The sequence below is a fragment of the Archocentrus centrarchus genome, chromosome 19 (genome assembly GCF_007364275.1).
Source record: "Archocentrus centrarchus isolate MPI-CPG fArcCen1 chromosome 19, fArcCen1, whole genome shotgun sequence".
In the NCBI taxonomy this organism is placed as follows: Eukaryota; Metazoa; Chordata; class Actinopteri; order Cichliformes; family Cichlidae; genus Archocentrus; species Archocentrus centrarchus.
The window spans coordinates 11,067,620-11,089,518 of record NC_044364.1 but is presented as its reverse complement, the minus strand read 5'-3'; the positions used below and the strand labels follow the sequence as shown (position 1 = coordinate 11,089,518).

Here is a 21,899-nt window from a genome sequence, read left to right as displayed (position 1 = left end):
TACACTCAAACAGGTTGTTTCCTGAATACCATCCGTTGAGGTTGATGTTGCGCAAAATGTCCTCAGCAGTATCTGAACTGTTACTGAATGTTTCTGATATCCACTTATACCTCCTTTTCCGAGTCTGAAGCATTTACCCATCTGTTTTGTGTTTGTCGTCTAAGTGATATTGCACAGGAGTGTACTCACTTCTTTTGCTTACTGTGTGAGTTGGTATGATTTTAACCAGCTTTAATGGGCCAGGCATCTTAAATTGTATCTGCAGGATGCACTAATGATGTCTTCCTTCCTTGTTTGCAGCACTGGAATGATTTTGATGGAGTGAGACATTGCTGTCACGGGATATTTAAAAAAAAAAAAAGAAAAAAAAAAGTGGGACCACATATCAAGAAACAACTTCTCTCTTAAACTGCATCAAACAGCATTATGGATGGAATAGACACCCTGCAGAGCTCTGCGCCAGAGACCAAGGCTGAGCGAATTGCTCGCTACAAGGCAGAAAGAAGGAGGGAGTTGGCTGAGCGCTATGGCAACACAGAGGAGTTCACCTCAAAATACGTCCTTAGGGAAAGGAAAACTGCAGGCACATCTGAAACAATGTCTTCAGCAACTAAGGAGAAAGAAAAATGTGAGGATAATGGATCAGAGCAAACGTACACCAGGAGGGGCTTCAGGAGTAAAGTAGCAGAACCTGTTGAGCCTGCTGATGATGAGTTCACCAAGAGAACTGTTCACCCCAAAACAGAAACGACTGCACCTTCAAAATCAGAGGCTGTACCCTCCATAAAGAGGTCCTCCCATTCCAGGTGAGTTTATTCATACTGTCATAATATTAAAACAAACACACACTTCTCTTACACATTGTTTGTGCAAGACCAGTCACGTTGTTGTTTTCACTGTGACATAAAGTTGGCCAGAGGCACCAAATACAAAGCTGACCAGGCATAGATACTCAGAAGGCATCAGCAAGCGGGTCTTCTTCTGAACAGATATAACTGATGTGCATGTAAATCTCTTTCAACTAATTTCAATTAAATTACGTACTGTATCTCCTTTCAGAGGTTTCCTTGATTTAGAGAACATTTGCAACAATTTAGCCAGTTTATTTGGCTATTAAATTACTTTAAATGGGCTTGCTGGCTCCCATTAAGTGAAAAGGAGGTAACAAATCGGCACATTTGGAGAACGCTTTGTGCTATCTTCCGTTTGAGGTAAACACAAGTGCTAGCATTTCCAAAATTGGCCATGTGTGCAAAGCACAGGACTACCTTGTTTATTTTGCCGTGTTATGTTTTGCTGTGATTACGTGCATGCCGCTTGTTTTGGTTCACTTCACAGTTATATGGGGGGGGTCAGTGAATAACAGACCTCCATTGTTAGGGTGACTGGGTGAAGAACGTTGAGATTTCTCAGTCAGGAATGTTTGTTTCTGAGAATTTTACACAGATGGAGTAAAACATGTCCAGTCATGGGTCTGGGGTTGTTTGAGCTGTAATCATGCCGGGGATTCTGCATGCACATAACTGGACTTGTCTGTTCCTGAAAAAGACTGCCCAAGGCAGTGATGCTGGAGAGAGAGAGAAGAACGGAGATGGATAAGAGTGCCGGGATAACAGCAGAGTTGGAAGCTTAACAGCGTAGACTTGTTGAGCTCTGCCAAGTTTTCATGCTTTGTGCTTAATTAAGCATATTATGGACAAGCTATTTTGTACATTGGAAAAGGCAGGCCTTGAGCGATCATCTTAAAAGAAAAATAAAGTGCACGTTTCAGCAGATGCCAGCTATCAAGTGTTCTACTTTATCATATTTCATGTCAAGGCTTTGGCTAGTTTGATTTCTTTTTTAAATGTATGTCAAAAAGTTCTTTTACGTGTATATTTTAACAACGATCGTCGTTCTGCTTTTTTAGATAATTAGATTATGAAATTTGAAAGGAACTTCACTCGTGCATTGGCTTGCCACAGCAGAAAGGGTATTTGGCAACGGAAAGAGTTCGGTTTTTATAGTTTTAATTACAGAGAGCAGAAAGGCGGGTTGACAGGTTAAAGTGTTTGTCTCGCTGGCCTGTCATGTTAGCTACTATTTTTGTCAGTTTTGTAATGACGTTCACTACGTGTCACAGCCCAGCTGTGCAGGCTTACGCAATGTACAAAGTATCGCAGAAAAGGCTGTGTAGAAGCTTTTGTCGTCTGACAGTAACAATTCCCAGATATTAACAGTTTATTGTATGTAATATGCTTTCCTTTATTCTAGGGCATATGTTAAGTTGTCTGTGTTCCTGATTGACTTTAGTGGGCCACGCATATTTACTGAAACTTGAGCAACATTTTTGTGTCCTCTTATAGAATGAGCATACAGGAAACTGGATCTCAGCTGTCTCAGTGATAATGACAGCTGTCAGCAGGGTTTATCTGCCGCAGACAGGAATCCTTTTCTCGTGAAGTTACAGTTGAAGGATGACATTCCAAAACTCTGCATTTTGATGCTTACGATAAACTCTCACAATATACTCTTGAATTCAAGAAGAACTCAGTTACCTAACATGTGATGTGTTTATGTGCAGGAAAGCTCACCCTTTTGGCTGCCTTTATTTCATTTTTTAAAAAAGAGATCCTTGGTTTTTATAGTTGATATTATCAGCTGAGCCAAGCTGCTGTGTGTGTGTGTGTTATATAAATATACAATTTGTAAAAGATAATAAAGTTTAGAACATTTATCGCTCACTGTACATGTAATTTCCAGCATGAGTTGGCGTAGTATATCATAGTAATTTTGGTTTGAAAGTGCTCTGCGTTATTAAACATGTGTAATAAACCACCGGTAATCATGCTACTGGCATGATGGGGTTAGCAGCTAACCTCTTTATAAACAAGACAGAATTAGGATTAAGGCTAAGGATTGTTTACAGGAGAGAGAGGCAGAGAGAGGAGCACTCAAAAAGTTAAGCACACAAATTGGATACAATAAAATTACATCTTTTAACCAAACCACAGCCGCGACTGTTATTTTTATGCTCTTATTTCATCTGCTCTCTTCCTGTTTTATTAATTTAATGCTTTGTCTGTGTGATATAATTTAATGTCACATGCACCAAGAAAACCATAAATTTATGTCAGCAGGTTTACTGTGAGTGTTTGATTACAGAAGTGCCTGGCTGGATTTGAAAGTTTAACTTAACTTGAGTCCCTGTTTCTCTTCTCGCCCGTTCTCTCTCTGCACTGCGTTCCAGTTTTCTTCAGTTAGTGTCAACAGCATAGAGCTGAGGCTGTCCCTTTCAGCTGACTGTCAAAGTGTGAGTGGGATAGGTCATGTGTCACTAAGAACCGTAGTTACAAAGTAGGTTGTTAAAATAGAAAGCCAGAGAATGAGATGGCATCAAACAATGGGATTTACAAAGTAACGACTGATTTGGACTTCTGTGGGGAATCTTTGTAGAGACTGCAACATAACCTACGCAACTGGCCAATGCCGTTACCAGTATTCATGCTCATGTGTGGTGCATTATGTGTTAATTACCCTGTGGTTGTTTCCCGGTGTTTTATATGCTGCCAGCTACAAATAGAAACAATTAGAGTGCTGGGACATTTTTCTTCCAGTGTCCCCACTCTTTGTTGTGGTCAGCCCAGGCCCCCCCCCCCCACGCTTTTTTTGTACATTTCCTCATGTCCGTTTGAACAGTTTTGGCAATCTCTCTCCAGGAATTTGCTGACATCTGTGTGTCCTTATATTATTATGACCAATCTCTCACTGATTCATTCAAAAACTTTGGCAATAATAATAATAATGTAGCCAGAAATGCATAACAGGAAGCAGCCATCCTGAACAGGCCAACTACAATACTTGCAGGCTTCATTACAAATCTAGGAAGGTGCGTGTCACGTTACAGCGTAAGTTACAAAATCTCAGCCAGAGATTTTTGAGTGTTGCATATTGTTAAATACATGACTACATGCCAAGAACACATTGACCTGGTCTAGTATAGTGTCTTCACAAAACTATCAGGAGGTGTGGCTATTCAAAACTGACAAACCTTTGTGTAGTAAACAAACCCATTCCAAGAATTACAAGAAACTGCAACAGAAAAACCCTTCAATAATAGTTTTAGTCTTTAAAATTACAGCGGTACAAGGAAAAGTAAAAGAATACTTTTTTTTCTTTGTTTGTTTGTTTATTTTCCTGCTGCAGCTGCATGGTCTACGCTAGACGGTCCATCTATAAGTTACCAAGATTGGATTTGGAGGCAGGAACATGTCCTGTTCACGAGTGTTTCTTGATTTATGTCAGTTTTTGTCTATTTTAGTTAGAACTTTTAGAAAGACTGTCTAAAAATGTGCAACGCTACTCAATGAAGCTAACCGGGAAAAAAGGCTTCAATTTGCTAGGGAGCATAAAGATTGGACTCTGGAGCAATGGAAGAAGGTCATGTGGTCTGATGAGTCCACATTTACCCTGTTCCAGAGTGATGGGTGCATCAGGGTAAGAAGAGAGGCTGGTGAAGTGATGTACCCATCATGCTTAGTGCCTACTGTACAAGCCTGTGGGGGCAGTACTATGATCTGGGGTTGCTGCAGTTGGTCAGATCTAGGTTCAGCAACGTTATGTGCTCAAAGAATGAGGTCAGCTGACTACCTGAATATACTGAATGAGCAGGTTATTCTATCAATGGATTTTTTTCTTCCCTGATGGCACGGGCATATTCCAAGATGACAATACCAGGATTCATCAGGCTCGAATTGTGAAAGAGTGGTTCTGGGAGCATGAGACATCATTTTCACACATGGATTGGCCACCACAGAGTCCAGACCGCAACCGCATTGAGAATCTTTCGGATGTGTTGGAGAAGGCTTTGCACAGTGATCAGAATCTGTCATCATCACTGCAAGATCTTGGTGAAAAATTAATGCAACACTGGATGGAAATAAATCTTGTGATGTTGCAGAAGCTTATTGAAACAATGCCCACAGCAAATGCATGCTGCAATCAAAGCTAAAAGCGGTCCAACGGAATATTAGTGTGACCTTTTTTTTTTTTTTTTTTTTTTTTTTTTTTTTTTTTTGGTGGCGACTTTTTTTTGGTCAGGCAGTGTAAGATACACAGGCTAACATAATGATTAATTACAGGTGGGCAGGCGGCCGGTTAGCCAAGTTTCAACTTTGTGAACATGATAACTCAAGAATCAGATAGATGCATAGATGCAGCTATTACAAATCTCAGAGGAATTCGAGTTTCAGTAAGGTCAGAGGTCAAGTTTTCTGAAAGTTTTTTGACTGCAATAAGTGGAGAAAGATGTCACCTAGCATTTTCAAATTGAAGCCATAGCATCCATGCATCTACTGCAAACCTCTGACACATGACACATTACCTTGACCATAATAATGCCAGTCACAGAAAATGAAAGTATTCTCAGTGGTTTATATTTATTATGATGTTAGCATTTCTTATTCCTGGTTCTTACTTAGCCATTTGCAAGTGACTAAGGCTCATATGCACCCCGTTAAGATCTACCAAGACCTGGTGATTATGTATTCTACAACCTGTGCTTCCAGGGGATTCGTGCCAACTAAAGATTCTGCTCCCAGGAGACAGAGGTGTAGCACTGGCACAGCTGACAGTACTTTTTCCACTATGCAGAAATTATTTAGTGTCAATTACACTTATAAATGAACAGCTTCACTTAAGAGTTTAGACTCATAAAGTAGAGGAACTTGCAACTCCTTTGCTGTCAAGAAGCATGCTGCGATGCAGATAATTGTAAGTGCTTGCCGCTGTTAGTTTATAGTGTAAACTTCGAAGTTCACTTTCTCACGGCAATGTGTGGTTGTAGTGTTTTAATGAAGCACAGTGGGATGAACTTGAAGGGAAACAAAGTATCTGAAATGAACCAGGCTTTGTGTCGACTATATTGGTGTGTTTTTGGATTGTGTAGCTTCTGTCTTCCCTTCTTCCATAACCTTTGACCCCTCGCAGATGTCCACTATTGTATTAAACCATTTCTCCCCTCCTCCTGTTACATCATTGCTGCTACCCCACAGGCAGCTGCTGTTCCCATCCATTTTGAACGCCCATTACTTAGAGATGAATGGCCATATCTTCAGATGCTAGAAAGGCTTTGCTGTTATATCATAACTGACATGGCACAGGAGGAGCAGCATGAGTAAATGGATTTGTCATATGAGGCGCAGTAAGTTGCTTGCTGCAGTTCTCCATTTGATTTTGACTTAAGTGTAAATTTGTAGGTTATAATAGTGTATTTGAAACTGATGTCCGTATTTTTTTGTGCTGATTTGGAAGCATCACTTGTAACAAATGTGTAATTTTGCCATCTCTCGATTGTATGAGCGATTGACCTCACTTCTCTCTTTGGTTCTCACTGCCTCCCAGGCTGCTGGAAACTGATGACACAGAGGAGCCAAAGGGTAAGATGAAGTCTCTGCTTTCACTGCACTCTGATCCTCTATTGTTCCGCAGAATGCCTTATCATTAAGCTCATTCAAGGTCTGTCTATTACTCAGTGTGAAAGGAATACTGAGCACATTGCTGATGTCAGATTACTTTCCAGATTTATAGAGGTTGGCTTTTTAATACCTCAGGAAGTAGGATGCTAGCCCATTTTAAACAAAAATGCTTTAGTGTGCATACATGATAAGAGTCTGTCCATGCCTTTCTACCTCTTTATCCACTGTTTGGGCCACTTATGTGTATGTTTGTCTGCTTACACTGTTGTCCTTTCTGCTTACTTACCTTCCAGCCAGAGACCAGTGTGTAAGTGCTGGGTTAGACAGGAAAAAAATGTAAAAGGTGTCAGAATAGTGTGTTGAGCAAAACAACAGTTATTTTACCGTTTCATTGTAGAGTACTGTTGTGTAAGATCTTACTGGCACACACAGTGATCATAGTTTGTTTTTTACTCCTTAATTCTGGAAGATAGTTTCAGATTTAATCAAAGCTTAATCATCCAGAGAGAGAGAAGTGCTAATGCTGCAGTAAATAATGTCAGATAAGAGAAATGGAACAAAATATAATCTTGGCATGATTGCTTCTAACATATAACACCTTTTTAACCTAGATTTTCCCAATATGAAGGTGCAGTACAGCAATAAATTATAAATTACAGCACCATAGTGTGTTTGACTGAAGTGAATGCTCACTCACTACCACTGGTATCGCTTTTGTTTGTCACACCAGCTGTAACTTCTTCCCAGTGAACTCGGTCTGATCTGTAATGAGAGGGTTTGAAATTTAAAACCCAGCATGAGGACAGAAATGAGCTGCATGCAGTGTTCTGCTGACTATCGCAAACTCCCATATTCTTACATTCACTGACTTTTCTTTTCTGCTGCTATAAACAGGGCACTGAATTATTGTGTTGTTTCCCAGCTGAATGTACCCCAGCTAGGGGAACAACAGAATTACATGGCATTATTTGTGTTAAACCCTGTTATAGCTTTAAAAGACTAATGTTGATGTTGATTTTGGGAACAATGTATTAATAGAATAGCATAAAAAGAAGATGCATGTATTTTTCCTCTTCTCATCCAAACTGGCAGAAGAATCAGTTCTTTGAGCCAGAGCACCCCTCATGTTTGCATCAAGGTTTCCCTGACTCCTTGTGTATTGCACAAGTCAGCAATACATATATACAAACAACCAGCTGGTTCAAATTTAACACCTCACCAAGTTACAATGGTGCTGATACCCGTGTAATCATTATACTGTACAAAATAGGTGATAATGCCCACTACAGGTATTGACTGAATGTCACCTGTGCTGTAAGATGTATTTTGCAAATTTGTTGTTTTGATGTTCTGTACTATATTTCAGAGCCTATTAGCTGTTATTTAAATTTGCTCTATTGATGGTGCCCAGGTCAAAGGTTCCTGTTATATGCTCTTAGCACTTAGTTGCTGTCTTGTAAGAAACACTACCTGAAGAGTCTGTAAATGTCAGTGGGTTTTTTTATTTTCTCTGTCTCTAGTTTGGCTCTTGGATGGATGATGATGTAAAAAAGACTGGACTAAAGTCAAGACTATAAGAGTACAGTCTGAGTGGAGTCACTAGTCTGCAATGCTTAGTGTTCCATCATCTGAATTAAATCATGCGATGCTCTTGACAACAGGGGAGCTTGGAAACATAAATCAAAACTGGAGCTTTTGTTTTTTTTTCTCTTTTCATTGGAAACAGTGAGTTTGTCAGAGACATGCTGTTATTTTGGCTTAAAAATGTCACATTGTCAGAGCAATAAAAACAGATTTAGAGTGCAGGGATGAATTTAAGTGCGTTGATTTAAGAAGTTGTGTTGTTTTGGAATATCATTAAATTTAATGGTTTCCTTTTGTTAAGATTAGACGATTATATTCTCAGGGCTGTTGTTGATTAGACAGTTCACATGAGACGTGATTCCCTTTCTTTTAGCGCATATGCACAAGTAAAGTAATTCTCCAGACAGATGTTTCACTGTTGAACTCTTGTATTATTGAAAGACTCACTGAATTCGCTGTGGCACTCCCCACTGACATTTCAGACTCCCCCTGAAGCCAGTGGAGCTCATTAGCCCTTTGAAATTTGTATTTTTTGACTAAAAGAGAGATCAGTGTGTAGTGGGTGTTGCATGCAGTAAAGTATCTGTTATGTGTACTCTGTGCAAGCTTCAAAAATGCATTAGATTTTCTATACCAAACACACTGTCCTAAATCATTTTTCCTTGGTGACACTTACTGATCATTTTTTATTACACTGGCACAAAGAAAATGCACTTGTGGAGAAATTAATCTTCACTCTTTTATTCATTGTCCACCTTATGTATGTATGTCCTTAGTTGATGAAAAGCCCGTGAACTCAGCCAAGAGGAGTGCATCTTCCAACATGTCCCTTTTTAAGGTACGGTATTTTGGTTTACCATTTGCTTCACTTCATGCATGTGTCTGTGTGTATATACTTTAATTTGTTTTACTCATGTTGGGGGTACATGACTCTGTTTATATCGCCTTATTGTGGGGACCTAGCACATCTTGAGGGACAAAGATCAGGTCCATCAATGAAAATCATAAAATCTTATTACCTTTAGACTTGAGATTAGAAATCAGGGTTAGGCTAGCAGTGGGTCAAGTTAGATCAAAATAATTTCTAAGCTTACAGTTGATATAACAGTTGCTGTATATATATTTTTCCCTGCATTTGTCTTTGGTTTATTCTTTTCAGCCCCCTTGCTGATTTACTTACAGCAGTTTTCCAGCGCAGCTGCTGTACACTTCAACTCCCCTCTGGAAGTTTGCTCCATCAATAACAAATTGAGCCTTTCCATACAGCATTGAGATGTCCTGCACCTGGATGCGTACTTGGCCAAAGTCATGACTTCAGCTCACACAGGCGGTGGAACTGGTGGGAAAAAAAAAAAAAAGTCTAAAAGATGCATTCAGAAACAAAAATTTGATAATGCTCCCAATCCTATGGGAGAGCTTCACATGTGTGCTTAAAATGAACCGAGTGTTGGTCTTTCCCAGGCTGCTAAGGTTTCAGAAGTGGTTAGGTTTCATGATGTTTGATGTAAATAGCTGTTCTAACTGGGCCTGTACAAACCAGGAACTGTGCCAAGGCTGGCCAAGTGAACACAGATGGCAGCAAGTTACTTGAACCAAAAAATTGCTGGGAAAATAGGCTTGCAAAAAGAGGCTATCCTACAAATCACAGCACACACCCCCCACCTCCATCCGTTGTTCTGACCTAGATCTCTGTTATTTTAAGATGCTTCACTTGACTGTCAGCAGCAGTGACAGATGCCCATTTTCTGTCTTCACATTTCCCTTATCACTCATTTCTTCTCCTGTTGAAAAACAGGTGAGTCAGTGTCTCCATCAGAAGAGAGAGTTGGAGTGAGGTTACAGCATGTCTTCTTCCAACTCGGATGGAAGCAATAAAAGAGCGATCCAGTTCATTTATACCTTGAATTTCCTGACTGAATTTCCTGAATGTATAAAAATCTGTTTTGCAGAAGGCAGCACATCCTCCCCAGTGGAAAAATGTGTTCCTTCTTTGTGATCAGTGAGCATCACCTAGGTTGTAAGGAGCCTCTAATTCTCTAATTCGATGGAGTTTAATTTCCTCACTGCTGGAGATCCACTTATCTTCACCAGGTCACCTCAGGGCTCGGTGAAGTGTTTACTGACAAAGGTCCCACACAGCTGCATGGTTCACACTGTATGCAGGTTTTAAAAAGTCTGACAAGTAGACAGGAAATATAGTGAGACACATAAATCCTTTCATTTTTCCAGGAATAGCTTGACATTTGGGAAAATGTCTTTTTTGCTTCCTTAGCAAGAGTTTGATAAGTAAATTGATGCTATTATGTTGTTATAGTAGATGGACATTAGACCTGTAAGCCTATAGACATGGGTGGACGGCTGAGTCTAAAGGTAGTCATATACACCTAGTGCTATTTGGCAATCATTTAAAATAAGAACACAAGCAGAAATCTAGAAAATGTGGCCAAAATAAGAAAAGCAATAAACAGCATTAATATGAAAAATGTAGCACTGCTAATCCCTTTCTTTTTAACTCTTCACTGTATGTACTCAGGGTGGGTAAATTTGCCATACTTGCTCTTTGACTTCACATGCTTTTTTTCCAGGAACACCCTGCATGCATTGCATGGGTTAACTGCTTTTCTCATGCAGAGAAAGGCGGAGCCATATTCATTTATTCACTTCCCTTATCAAGATATTCTTTACAGCTGGTGTAGGACTTCAGCAGTACATTATGTCTTAAGGATTTAAACCCATGCTTTAAGATACTGCTCTCCCTGCTTTTCTCTGCCTGTAGGAAGTGGAGGGGATGGAGGATGGAAGGAGCAGCGGGCAAGTTGTTGATAAAGGAAACCCTCAGCTAATCAGCAGGGACGAAAAGGAAGCCTCAACGAGGTAAACAATTCCAGAAGAGTTGAACCATTTTATAAGATGAACTATATTAACTCTTTAAATGCAGTAGTGTTCTTTTTGTGGGCTGTGATACATTATATAGCACAACATTAGTAGTTAGACAGATACACCTTGAAACACACTGACACACAGAGCAAGCAGGCTGAATGGAGCACAGACGTAATTACAGGCTGTCTAATGTTGTAAACAGCTGCAGAGATAAACCAGATAAACCTGCAGGGCTTGCCTTTAATATTGCTCTGTTTTGCACGTGCGCATACGCACAAACACTCAGGTGTCAGTGATAGCCATGGGTATGCAAACCAGATTGAAGTTAATAGCCGCTGGAGTGAGAGCCAGACTGTTCTTAGCACTGTAACCAGTGCTGTGTGTGTGTGTAGATCAGTTTAAGATATAACTGAAACCATTTCTGGCACTTCTGGTCCATGTGGAGTTTGAATGATCCCACAAACTGTTCTCAGCTTCTTCCCAAGCCAGGAATTGTTTCAGCTAAACCTTATCACTGCCCGCAGTATTTATAATGAATAAGTTCTTAAAATAAAGTCTGAAAATTGTTACATCAAAGTGGGCCTATTTATATTCATGTCACTCCATGTTTTTATTCTTGGACTCTGCTAGAGTAGTTTTTGCAAGATTCACAGTTCAGGTGTAGCCCCTCAGTTTAGCTGCAGTCGTTTTAGCTCCCCAACTTTCTTCTGATTGACTGCCCCTCACAAACAGAAGGTTTGACCAATTGGAAGTGGGGCTGCTGTGCTCACAGCCAGAGCTGTGTTCCTGGGATGACCATATTTGGTATACCCTCTCTCACTGACAGCATAAAGAGCATTTAAAGCAGTCTAAAGCTTGAGCATTTGACTTATTGATTTAATAAAGTTGCACATATGCTGAGCTCTTTATTCAAAACTTTGGCCATGTTTAATATGAGCATCCACCACTGCAACTATATGTATGTTTGACAGACAATAGGGGAAAGATGTTGATTTAGGATCTTATGCATTTGTTATACAAGATACAGAAAAAAATCCGCTAAATACAAATACTAAGAGTAACCCCATCCCCCTCATAACACTGTAGATTCACGACATAAGGAAGGTGTCACAGTGGGAGTCTTGTAGTCATGTTAATGTTGCCAGTTCTTTGCAGCAGCAACTTTATATGACTGAATTGTTTTTGTATGATGTTCAATTTTGTTCTACCATCTTTGTGATTTATTTATTTTTTTGCTTATATTTCAGCCCCCCTAAACCTGATACAGGCAAAGTAATGGAGAAGGAATCCACAGATAAATCTTCATGGAAGCAACAGAATGAAGATACTGCCACTACAGAGGAGAAGGTCAGTTTACTTTTTAGCTCCACTGTCAATAACAGACGACAGTCAGTGGAGTTTATCCAATACCGAGCTCTCCATCATCCATCAACCTTTTGCTAAATTCAAATTTTTGATATTTGTAAACAATTACAACTAAGTATCAGCAATTATGGTTTAACTACAGACAAATTAGTTTCCATTTCAATATATTCTGTATTGTACATGTAAACCTTTGACAGCAGAGCTCTATAGGCCAATAGGTCTCTTGTTATGATGCACTCCAAAAACTATGGAGTGACCTTAGAATAAGAAGTGATTTCAGAAGTCAATAGGCACAACTACAACAGCCATATTCTGTGAATTCCTTTAAAAATGCCGTATTTGGGGACAACCACTGTTTCCAATTCAAAAACTCTTACTTGTTCTTTCTGGTCTGGTTTAGTTTATTTTTTTGTTTTTGAACTTGAATTGAAGATTATAACTCACTCATCTGGACAAAATGTTATAACATGACCCAGATCTTAAACGGATCCTCAAATGAAGTACACACACATTTCTTCACACAAATGCCCACAGACGTCATGAACTCTGGAGTTCATTAAAGGAGACCACCAAGTTAGCAATGGACTTTTACACCCAGCTGGCTTTGTAGTCCACTTCTTTGTTCATCTCCTCCTAAATCAGCACTCACTCATCACCTCTGACCTGCCAGTGTCCAGGTGCTTTTGCTAAGTTATAACCTGTAGAACACACGATCATGCCTTCTTTATTTTGCAGGGGTAGAAATTCATGATTTGACTTTTTGAGGTTTTATTATTTTCACTTCTAACTCCAGTTCCTATGTGTACATTTTTCTGTACTGCAAAACACACTGAGCAGATTTCAGATTTGTTAACAAAATACATTCTTTTAATCCTTCTTGACATGTTGATGTGCTTATCCTCACTTTTCTCCTAACCCATCATTGTACATAATGTGACCCACAAACCTAGACTCCCTTGAAGTAGCAATAGGCCACTAAAAGCAGTGAACAAGCATTTGCAATGAGAATCAGTCATTGTGTTGACAAGCAACAAGAAAATGGATTTTCATGCTTAATGCTGAAAATACAGAGGAAGCTGGTCTTGCTAGCGTTTAAAAATTGTATTGCAGCTTTATTTGTCTTTTCCAGATATTATAATTATAATGGATGCTAATAAAACAAAATCTCTCTCTCTGTTTCTTCCTCTCAGTCTTCTAGTCTCCACTCTGACAGAGCTCTCCCACTCAGCAAGAACAGAGACGCCTCTCCCCCTCCCAGTCCTCCCTGCCAGTCTGCCACTGTGCTGCAGCGCCAAGACTCAGGGCCTCAAGGCATCAAGGGAATCCTAAAGAAAAGCCGCTCTACCAGTGTGGAGTCAGACCACAGTGACAGCGTCATACCCGATCGTGTGCCAGCACAACAAAGCAGTGTCACTCTAAGCCACTCTCAGAGTGAAGAGGGTAAGGAGGAGGTGGAGGAAGAAGTGCAGGAGGAGGAGGAGGTGGAGGAAGAAGTGCAGGAGGAGGAGGAGGTGGAGGAAGAAGTGCAGGAGGAGGAGGTGGAGGAAGAAGAAGAGGCGGAGGAGGTGGAGCAACAGAAGGAGGAGGAGGAGGAGGAGGAGGAGGAAGAAGAGATGGAAGGAGAGGTTAATGGGGAAAATGGCAAAGAGGATGAGTCATTAACAGACGATATCCCAGACGGAAGTTGCCTCACCAGATATCATAGGGAGGGCAGCACCAGTAGCGGTGGAGGGAGCTTTGAGGAGATGCGGAGTCCCTCACCTGATGAGAGCCTAGAGAAGTCCTCCACAATGTCAGAAGATGTCGAGGAGCTAGAGAGCAGTTTGGATTCAAGTCAGAGCTCGTCATTCAAACAGAGGTCAGCATGTACAGAAACACACAAGCAATGATCAGGCACTGAGAATAAGGCATGAATTAGCGTGAAACACAAGAAGGGAATTTAAAAATAATAAAAGTATTTCCAAAAGTTGGCTCAGATTTTTAAAAAGAAGCAGAATAATTCATGAGAATTCAAAAAATTTGATTTATTTTTTTTTTTTTTTTTAGACTGGCTGAGCTGAGAGAAGGTGAGGACAGTCCAAAGAAGCCGAGCGCGTCTCAAGGGATCCAGACATCACTGGCTGACCGCTTCAGCCAGCTCCACGATGCTGAAAATGCCTGGAAGAAAAAGGTGAGAAAAGTTTTACTTACTGAAAAATATGTGTTTGTAGATCACGTTTTTGCACTGGAAAAAAGGGAGTAATGAGCAAAAGAAAACAAGCCATATGTTGCGGCTTCCCCTCAGTTTTGTGTGCAGGCAAAGAAAAGTCTTGGCTGTGGACACATTTATTCTTTTGCTGAATCATCTTGTTTCTCTGAGTTGCTGCCAAGAGGGTGTGAGGTCAGGAGGGCTTGGAGCTGCAGCGGATTTGGGAGTGGTGATGCCAAAGCCAGAGATCCAGGGCTCAGCTATCCTGCCAGAGAGAATGAAGGAACACCTTCTACCCCTTGTAAAAATAAAAGCTTACGCTGTGACCAAACACCTGCAAGCCTTCCAAGCTCATGCTTCCTTCCTTTGTTGGCTTTTACGCTCTCCTTTCTTCTTCACTTCTCAAAGTTAAAACAGTAATTTCCACCACAGGGCAAGCTTTTGTCTTCACAGACTTTCATTTCTCACAAATGTATGTAAACATCCAGATCATACAGTTCTGCACAGGTCAGCGTAGAGGGTTTAGTAGATACATGTTAAAACAACTGTCATACTTGGCAGTTATGCGTGTTTATGCAGGTTTCTACACGCTCTTCTTTTCTACATCAACATGACCACCCACGCAAAATGAGCATTCAAATGGAAACACAAGACTGCACCATATAACCACTGTACTGTGCTTGTACAGGATGGTACTGCACAAGTGGAAAAATCCAATTTGTTCTGCATGGACATCCCCAGAACAGTTAAATGGCCTCTTAAGATTGAAGTGATGTCATATTTATTTATGTTTTTGGCTGCACGTCTGTCAAGATCAGTGATTTTTCTCGAGGGATTACTGGTTTGGGTTCATCCAAATATGAGCTAACCATAGAATAAATCCAAGTCTGGAAAAAGCCACTTTATGAGTGAGTACAGGTAGCCAAAATTTGAGCAAATCCCCAGTCAAATACTGAAGCATGATGTCATTTCATATTTTTGTGGTCTTTATTCGTTGTGCTAAATCAAGACTAAATCCATAAAAAAAAAAAAAAAATTTAGTGTCTTTCCAGTGATGGCACAAAAACTGCATCCTCAACACTCGCACGCATGAATGGGTGCCAAGCTGGTGTCTGAAACGTCTCTGGATCTCTTCCTTTACTTGTGTCTGAGGCTTGTGAATTGGAACCTACTGTTTATTGTGGCTGCTACTGTAGAGCTCTGGGAAACTAACTTATGTCACGGATGCAGCTAATGCAGAGTTCAGCTAAATTACCGGCATTAGTGCCATGTCTCCATTAGCCACGGGGCATTTACTTCCATGTGAATCTTTCATTTTCTCTCATGAGGAAAGGCCATTGGTCTTCATTAGAGCCAGACCAATATTACCCACTGATGGTCTATCACTGAAATATTTACACTGGCATATGAGGTCTATGACATGTAGCAATATAAAATTTTTCTTTGAGAGCAAACAGTCATTGGACACTTTATTAGTTACACCTTGCTTGTACAAGGTTGAACGCCATTTTCTCCTTCAGGACTGCCTTAATTCTTTGTGGTACAGATTCAACAGATTTCTGTAGCCCTGCGAAATGAAGTGCAAACAGGATCGTTGCAAGATCGTGTGCGTACATTGTGAACGAAACTGGCCGTGCCCGGTGGTAGATTGCAAAATAATAATACTATAGTGCAGTGGTCTAGCCAGAGAACAAAAAAATCAGAGTCTGGTATCTGCGACAGGGTGGAGTGCAATGGATGATGCTTGCTAATTGCAGTGATAGTGAAGACTTCTGATAGTGAACCGGTAAAATTCTCAGCCTGGTGCAAGATGACCTCAGCATAAAACATAGAAGCCTGATATTGGAATGATGGCATCACATACTTGATGCAGATTCATCAACTGCCAGATAAAACACCTCGTTTTGATGCTTAGTTTAATTTAATGAGGTTGTCTTAACCATGTCATGAGTTGTTGTCATGTGATTGGCTGGCTATTCACATGAACAAGCAGTTGAACAGGTGCAATTAATAAAGTGTCCAGTGAGTTTATTTCAGAATGGAGAAAGCTTTGAGTAAGTGGAAATATTTTGCAGTCACATAGTTTATCCAGAGAATACTGGCTGATATATCAGTATTGTATTTTTTATTTACTTATTTTTTCACAACCTCAAAATCAGCATCAGTGTAGGCCTCAAAAAATCCAGCATTGGTCAGACTCCAGTTTTCATGTTAAACATTATCTCTTATCTCATCCACTGCCAAGTTATTTCAGATGTTTTTGCTCTTTGGTTACTATGTGGAAGACCAGAGAATGTAACATGCATGGTACAGGCCATGATTGGCTCCAGATGTTTCCTGTTAAGCCTGCGCAACTGATCTGTACACCATGGTGTTGTAAAGTGATGCTTTGTTGTAAATTTAATTTAAAGAGGATCTATTGTGCCTGTTAGTCATAACTTGAAAAAAGTGATGTCTACATGTCTTGAGCTAATGGTCAATAACATCCAAAAAAATGCTGTTTTAAGTGTCCTTTATAAACATATTGACTTTAATAGATTGTCTAAAAATGTTTGCTTTAAAATCCTCTAAGATTTGCAAAATTCCTGGGTTTTGGATTTCAGGGATGACTTAACAGAGAATAGTCTGGCATCACTCCACAAGCACACTGACAGCGTATCTCCCACACAGAAACTTCAGTGCATTAACTAGTGATTAGACTGGTGTGTTGTTCCCAGAAAGTCTATTAGAGATAATCGACTAAAGTTGTGGTCATTGTCTTCAGTACTCTGAGTGTTGTGTTTCTTAAAGCATCTTTTTTGCAAAGACCCTTCAAGATAAACAAAGAAAGATGCTTTAATACACATGAAAGTCCTGCACAGACTCATGTACATACTGCATTCTGTAAGCTTTGCTTTCCCTTAATGTGCTGTTAAAAACAGTCCCCAGCCCCACCCACTTTATGCAAGGCAAATAATCCTTGACTTTAATGTTGCCCTTCTTCTTCTCCACTTTCCAGTTATAATTTTCCTTTCTTCTCCTCCTCTTATATGTTTCCCACCCTTTTTTTTTAATCCTTCTTTCCAGTTTCCTCTCTTGCTGTGCTCCTATGGCCTCTGTCCTCACATGCAGACTCTTCCCCTTTCTTTGACTTTGGCATCTGCCTGTCAGCCTTTCCCCACCCCTTCAGGTGAGTGTGTGTGTGTGTGTGCGTGTGTGTGTGTGTGTGTGTGTGTGTGTGTGTGTGTGTACATACATGGACTTAACTGCTTACTATTCTGCTCGTATTTCTCAACGTGTGTCCTGGACCGCCTCTCATCCTGTCTGAGTCCCACTGAGAAGTCAAATCTGTCGACACACTTTTCTGTGCTGCATGAACATGGTCTTCTGATCTACAGGTGGTCGATATCTGTGTTAGTGGTTCGTCTAAAAAAGCTGCCCACACTGTACAGTAAAGTGGGGCTGAGAAAAATGGTTTCCTGTGGGGCTTTGAGGTTTTTTCTTCTTCCCAACTCTCTCTGGGGTCCTGTCAGGCCAAGGTATTTCCCTTCTCTGATTGACTCCAGAGGAGCCTGCTAGCTTGAGGGGCTATCGCAATGTGCAAGTGTGTGAGAGTTGTTTGGAACTTTGTGATTAGGGAGATAATGTTTGTATTGTAGCAGAGCTGTAATATAATTTGGAAAGAAATTAAGTTGTAGTTTTTGATTGCAAAAAAATAGACTTTACATAGTCCGGTGGTACAAAAATATATTATTGGTATACAGAAATGTCGATTTGGGCCGTCTGGGTCTTATATATGTGATCTTAAGTAAAACAATGAGCACCTTGTAGGGCAACTTTCACCCTTTAATGTATGAGTGAGCAAAAGAGAGGGAACGTTTTAGAGCATTTTGTCTGTTAAAGTATAAAAAGCTCTTTATTAGTCTATCCAGGTGTCTGTGCATTCCAGCGTGATTCAGTCTAATTCTTTAAGCTCTAGTCTCATGCAAAGCAAATATTTGAGCACATAATGCGGTACGTTTGATTTGAAAGCACAAACTCAAGTTCTGCTCAACAGTGAGACAGAAGGAGAGAAACAAAGTGTGTGATTAGGTTTTTTTTTTTTTTTTTTTTTTTTGAACATGTCAACATATTTCTTGTTGCCTTTGGTATTTTTTTTTTTTTTTCTCATTTTGTTTCCTGGCTGTGTATGTGACATACACAACCTCGTGCATAATAAAAACATTGATTATATTGCAGGTTTCAGTTTCCAATGTGCCAAATATAGCAGATGCCAAAGGTATGTTTTTGCCTCCTTAATATTGTTAGGTGTGGGACTGTTGGCTGGATAAAACAAGCAGCAGAAGATGTCCCCTAAAGGTGTGAGAATTATTAATAGATCAAAATGGTTTTCTTTGTACTACGTGATGTCTGAAGGTAATGCTTAAAGGAGCCTTTTTATAGTTTGCTGATCAGACCTTGGGTCTCCAATATTGTGTCTGTGGAATCCTCAAGAAAAGCCTGGCGGCCTGTTATCTCATTTGAAACATAGTACAGAATCTCACTCATCTCAAGGGAGAGAAGCTACAGAAGTGGGTATACAAAAACCCAAGAACAACTGTGTTTTCTGTAGGATGAGCTTCAGAACTGGATGACTACACTTTAGTTCAATAGGTCTGTTGATCTTTGATTTCTTTGGTACCAAGAATATAATTAATAGTTTGATATTTGACTCGCCTGGCCTGGTATTTCCTGCATGAGTGCTCTCACAAATATTTCCAAATCACCCCGGACCCTGAGTTTCATTATCGCTGTATGATTTGTATCATGTGTCTGTATCATTGTATCGTTTTCTTTGTATTTATTAGCATTTTGCAGCACCAACTTTAGAGAGACCAAATGATAAATTTACAACAAAATTTAAATTGCTATTAGACATTTTCTCGTGGATGTGCTGAAGGAGGACATGAAGAGGGTGGAAGATGCTAGGGGTAGGAGCTGTGGCGATCCCTAAAAGAAGCGGTCAAAAGAAGAAGGGGAAAAACAAAAAAACTGTCAAATTGTTTCGCCATATGACTTTCTTTTATTTCAATATTAGAAAAAAATGAAAGCAACGGGATAAACCGCACGGACAGCTTCTTTTGAAAGGAAACTCTCGATATTCTGTCTGGTTCCCAAATTTAGATAAACATGTTTTTCTTTTTAAAGCTGCTGCTGGCATCTGTAAGAGTTTAAGTCTTTTGAGCTTACAGTAAAGATGAGGTGATGAGTTACAGAGTAAGAGTCAGCAGATCACACAGATCATTATTCATCCGCTGAGAACATTCCAGCCATTTGGTTTGGGGAATCCCAAACATTTGGTTGTCATTTAGTTCAATTTCATCCTGCGCCGCTGTTGCTTTCAAGAATATAATTTGCTGCACGTCACACAAGAACTTACCGCTTGTATACATAAATAAATGTAAAATCTAACTGTGTAGGCATTTCTGTGACCTTTCATGCTTGGTTAGCAGTTGATTCACCATATTCTCTTTTAAATCTGATCAGTCACTGACTAAGCAGTGTGTAATCTACTGCAAAAAGTAACTCACACATCACACAGTGTGAATTGCTCATTAGACAGTGAAGGAAAAAGGGTGACAGCAAAAACCCACACAAGGCCATAAAACTGTTCAGATTTTTAGGAGTGGAATGTCATTAATTACTGTAACGCAGTTCCCGGGCTCCAGGGAAGCCAGTAAACCACTGCTGATTCCCTTTTAATGGTCGAGTTCAGGTGCAGAAATGGCAGTAGGAATAAATCACATGAGGAACGGTGTACTGAATAATGGCTGATAGATGGCCTCAGTAAAAAAAAAAAAAAAAGGTCTTGGGTTTTTAGTGCCATTATTAGTTTTTCCTAACTCCCTGGCAGAATTATTTCTGCCTGCATGACTGTTTCACTATCCTTCCTTCACCATCATTAGCATCTGTTATCCTGATGCAGCACTTTTTCCTTTCCCATAGTTACCACACTAAGTATTCATATCTGTCTGCTCCTGTGTGCACAGTATACCAGACTGTAGGCCCTGCACTGTTTCACATTTAAACATGCAAAAATAAATAAATGAAAAAATACTTAAGTTGGATTGTGTTAATGTTCCAACAGAAGTCCGGCATAGATGTGGGGCCCAAAATGTCGCTGGCAGAAAGGATGAAGATTCTCAAGGAGAAGGAGGAGCAGTGGAAGAGCAAAGGCAAAGGAGCAGCGAACGACTCGATCCAGTTCACGGTGGCCGGACGCATGGCCAAGAAAGGTGAATTTACACTCTGTGCTTTAGTTGGCCTGAATAAGCTCATTGTTTTCCATTGACACGTCTCATCCAACCCTCCGCACAGAGGCAGCAAACCTTTATTTGATTACACAAAGCATATTAGTTTGAATAGGATAGGCAGTCGGCTGAATGCACTCATTGTAAAGTAGATACAAATATCTTTGTGGTCTAAACAGTCACACAAAACAAAACATTTAAATATGTAACTTTGAATTTGGATATTAAGACAAAGACAATGACCTTACAGAATAATCAATACTGAAAATGTGTTTGCTGTTTTGTTGCGCTTTTTGCAAGGTCTCGTGTCAGGAATAGAAGAGTCGCCCATTCGCTCTCTCAAGAAGGCTAACGCAACACCTGTGAAACCTCTTGAAGGTCTGTAAGTCATTCTAATAGCTGGACGAAAGGTGCATATGTTTTAATGGTGCCTGTGTTTTTAAAAATATATTGATGATTGAATCTGATTCAAACTGCCAAATAATTACAGGTGGAATTAATTGGCATCATCTAAACTGAGTTTTGTTTTTGATACATTTAAAAGTAAGTTGCCAGATTTGTGTCTTGTACTTGAACACACTGCAAGCCACCAACAGGTAAATCAGTTTGTTTCTGCTGTACAGAAATCTCCAGCAGAACTGATGTCAAAGTGGAAGGAGATAAACGGCTCGACAAGCTGGAGTCCTTCCTAGACAAGCTTCACAATAAAGGTACAGTCCCCCTTATTCCTGATTGTTTCTACACATAAGATATTTCATTTGATGCTGCATTGTACATGGGTCTATAAAATTGTGTGATTCCAAAGTAGATTTTTCTTCAACATTAAGTAAGGTAACTGTTCAATACTAATATTAGACGATTTGTGTCAGTGTCAGTGATGATTTTCACCACTTCAGCATGTGGAAGCAACAGACAGCATTAAAGAATCAATAAAAAACAGCTGCATGTGACGCGAGACTCAAATTGTGGAATATGTGATTTGCCAACATGATTTTTTTTTGGGCAACTATGTGGATTAGTGGAAATAATGAGAGAGGCAGCACATGTGTATTTCAGATTAAATCGAGCTTTAGAGCCATTTTTATTTTACTTTAAGCGTTTCAAACAAAATGAATAAACAAAATAAATAATGTCAGAAATGAAATAAGGGCATTGCAC

At 39.9% G+C, this 21,899-nt stretch overlaps 1 protein-coding gene across 1 annotated transcript in view; it reads left to right on the top strand.

The window, feature by feature from the left end:
- The first annotated feature begins 304 nt into the window (after window positions 1–304).
- Window positions 305–21,899, top strand: part of svild (supervillin d) — a 32,214-nt gene continuing 10,619 nt past the window's right edge. The window contains exons 1-11 of the mRNA XM_030754534.1: window positions 305–806; window positions 6,382–6,416; window positions 8,816–8,877; window positions 10,816–10,913; window positions 12,167–12,266; window positions 13,475–13,795; window positions 13,886–14,142; window positions 14,331–14,454; window positions 20,579–20,726; window positions 21,042–21,119; window positions 21,365–21,451. Coding sequence (XP_030610394.1) covers window positions 427–806; window positions 6,382–6,416; window positions 8,816–8,877; window positions 10,816–10,913; window positions 12,167–12,266; window positions 13,475–13,795; window positions 13,886–14,142; window positions 14,331–14,454; window positions 20,579–20,726; window positions 21,042–21,119; window positions 21,365–21,451 — 1,690 coding nt within the window. The 5' untranslated portion in view covers window positions 305–426. The remainder of the gene's footprint in view (window positions 807–6,381; window positions 6,417–8,815; window positions 8,878–10,815; window positions 10,914–12,166; window positions 12,267–13,474; window positions 13,796–13,885; window positions 14,143–14,330; window positions 14,455–20,578; window positions 20,727–21,041; window positions 21,120–21,364; window positions 21,452–21,899) is intronic.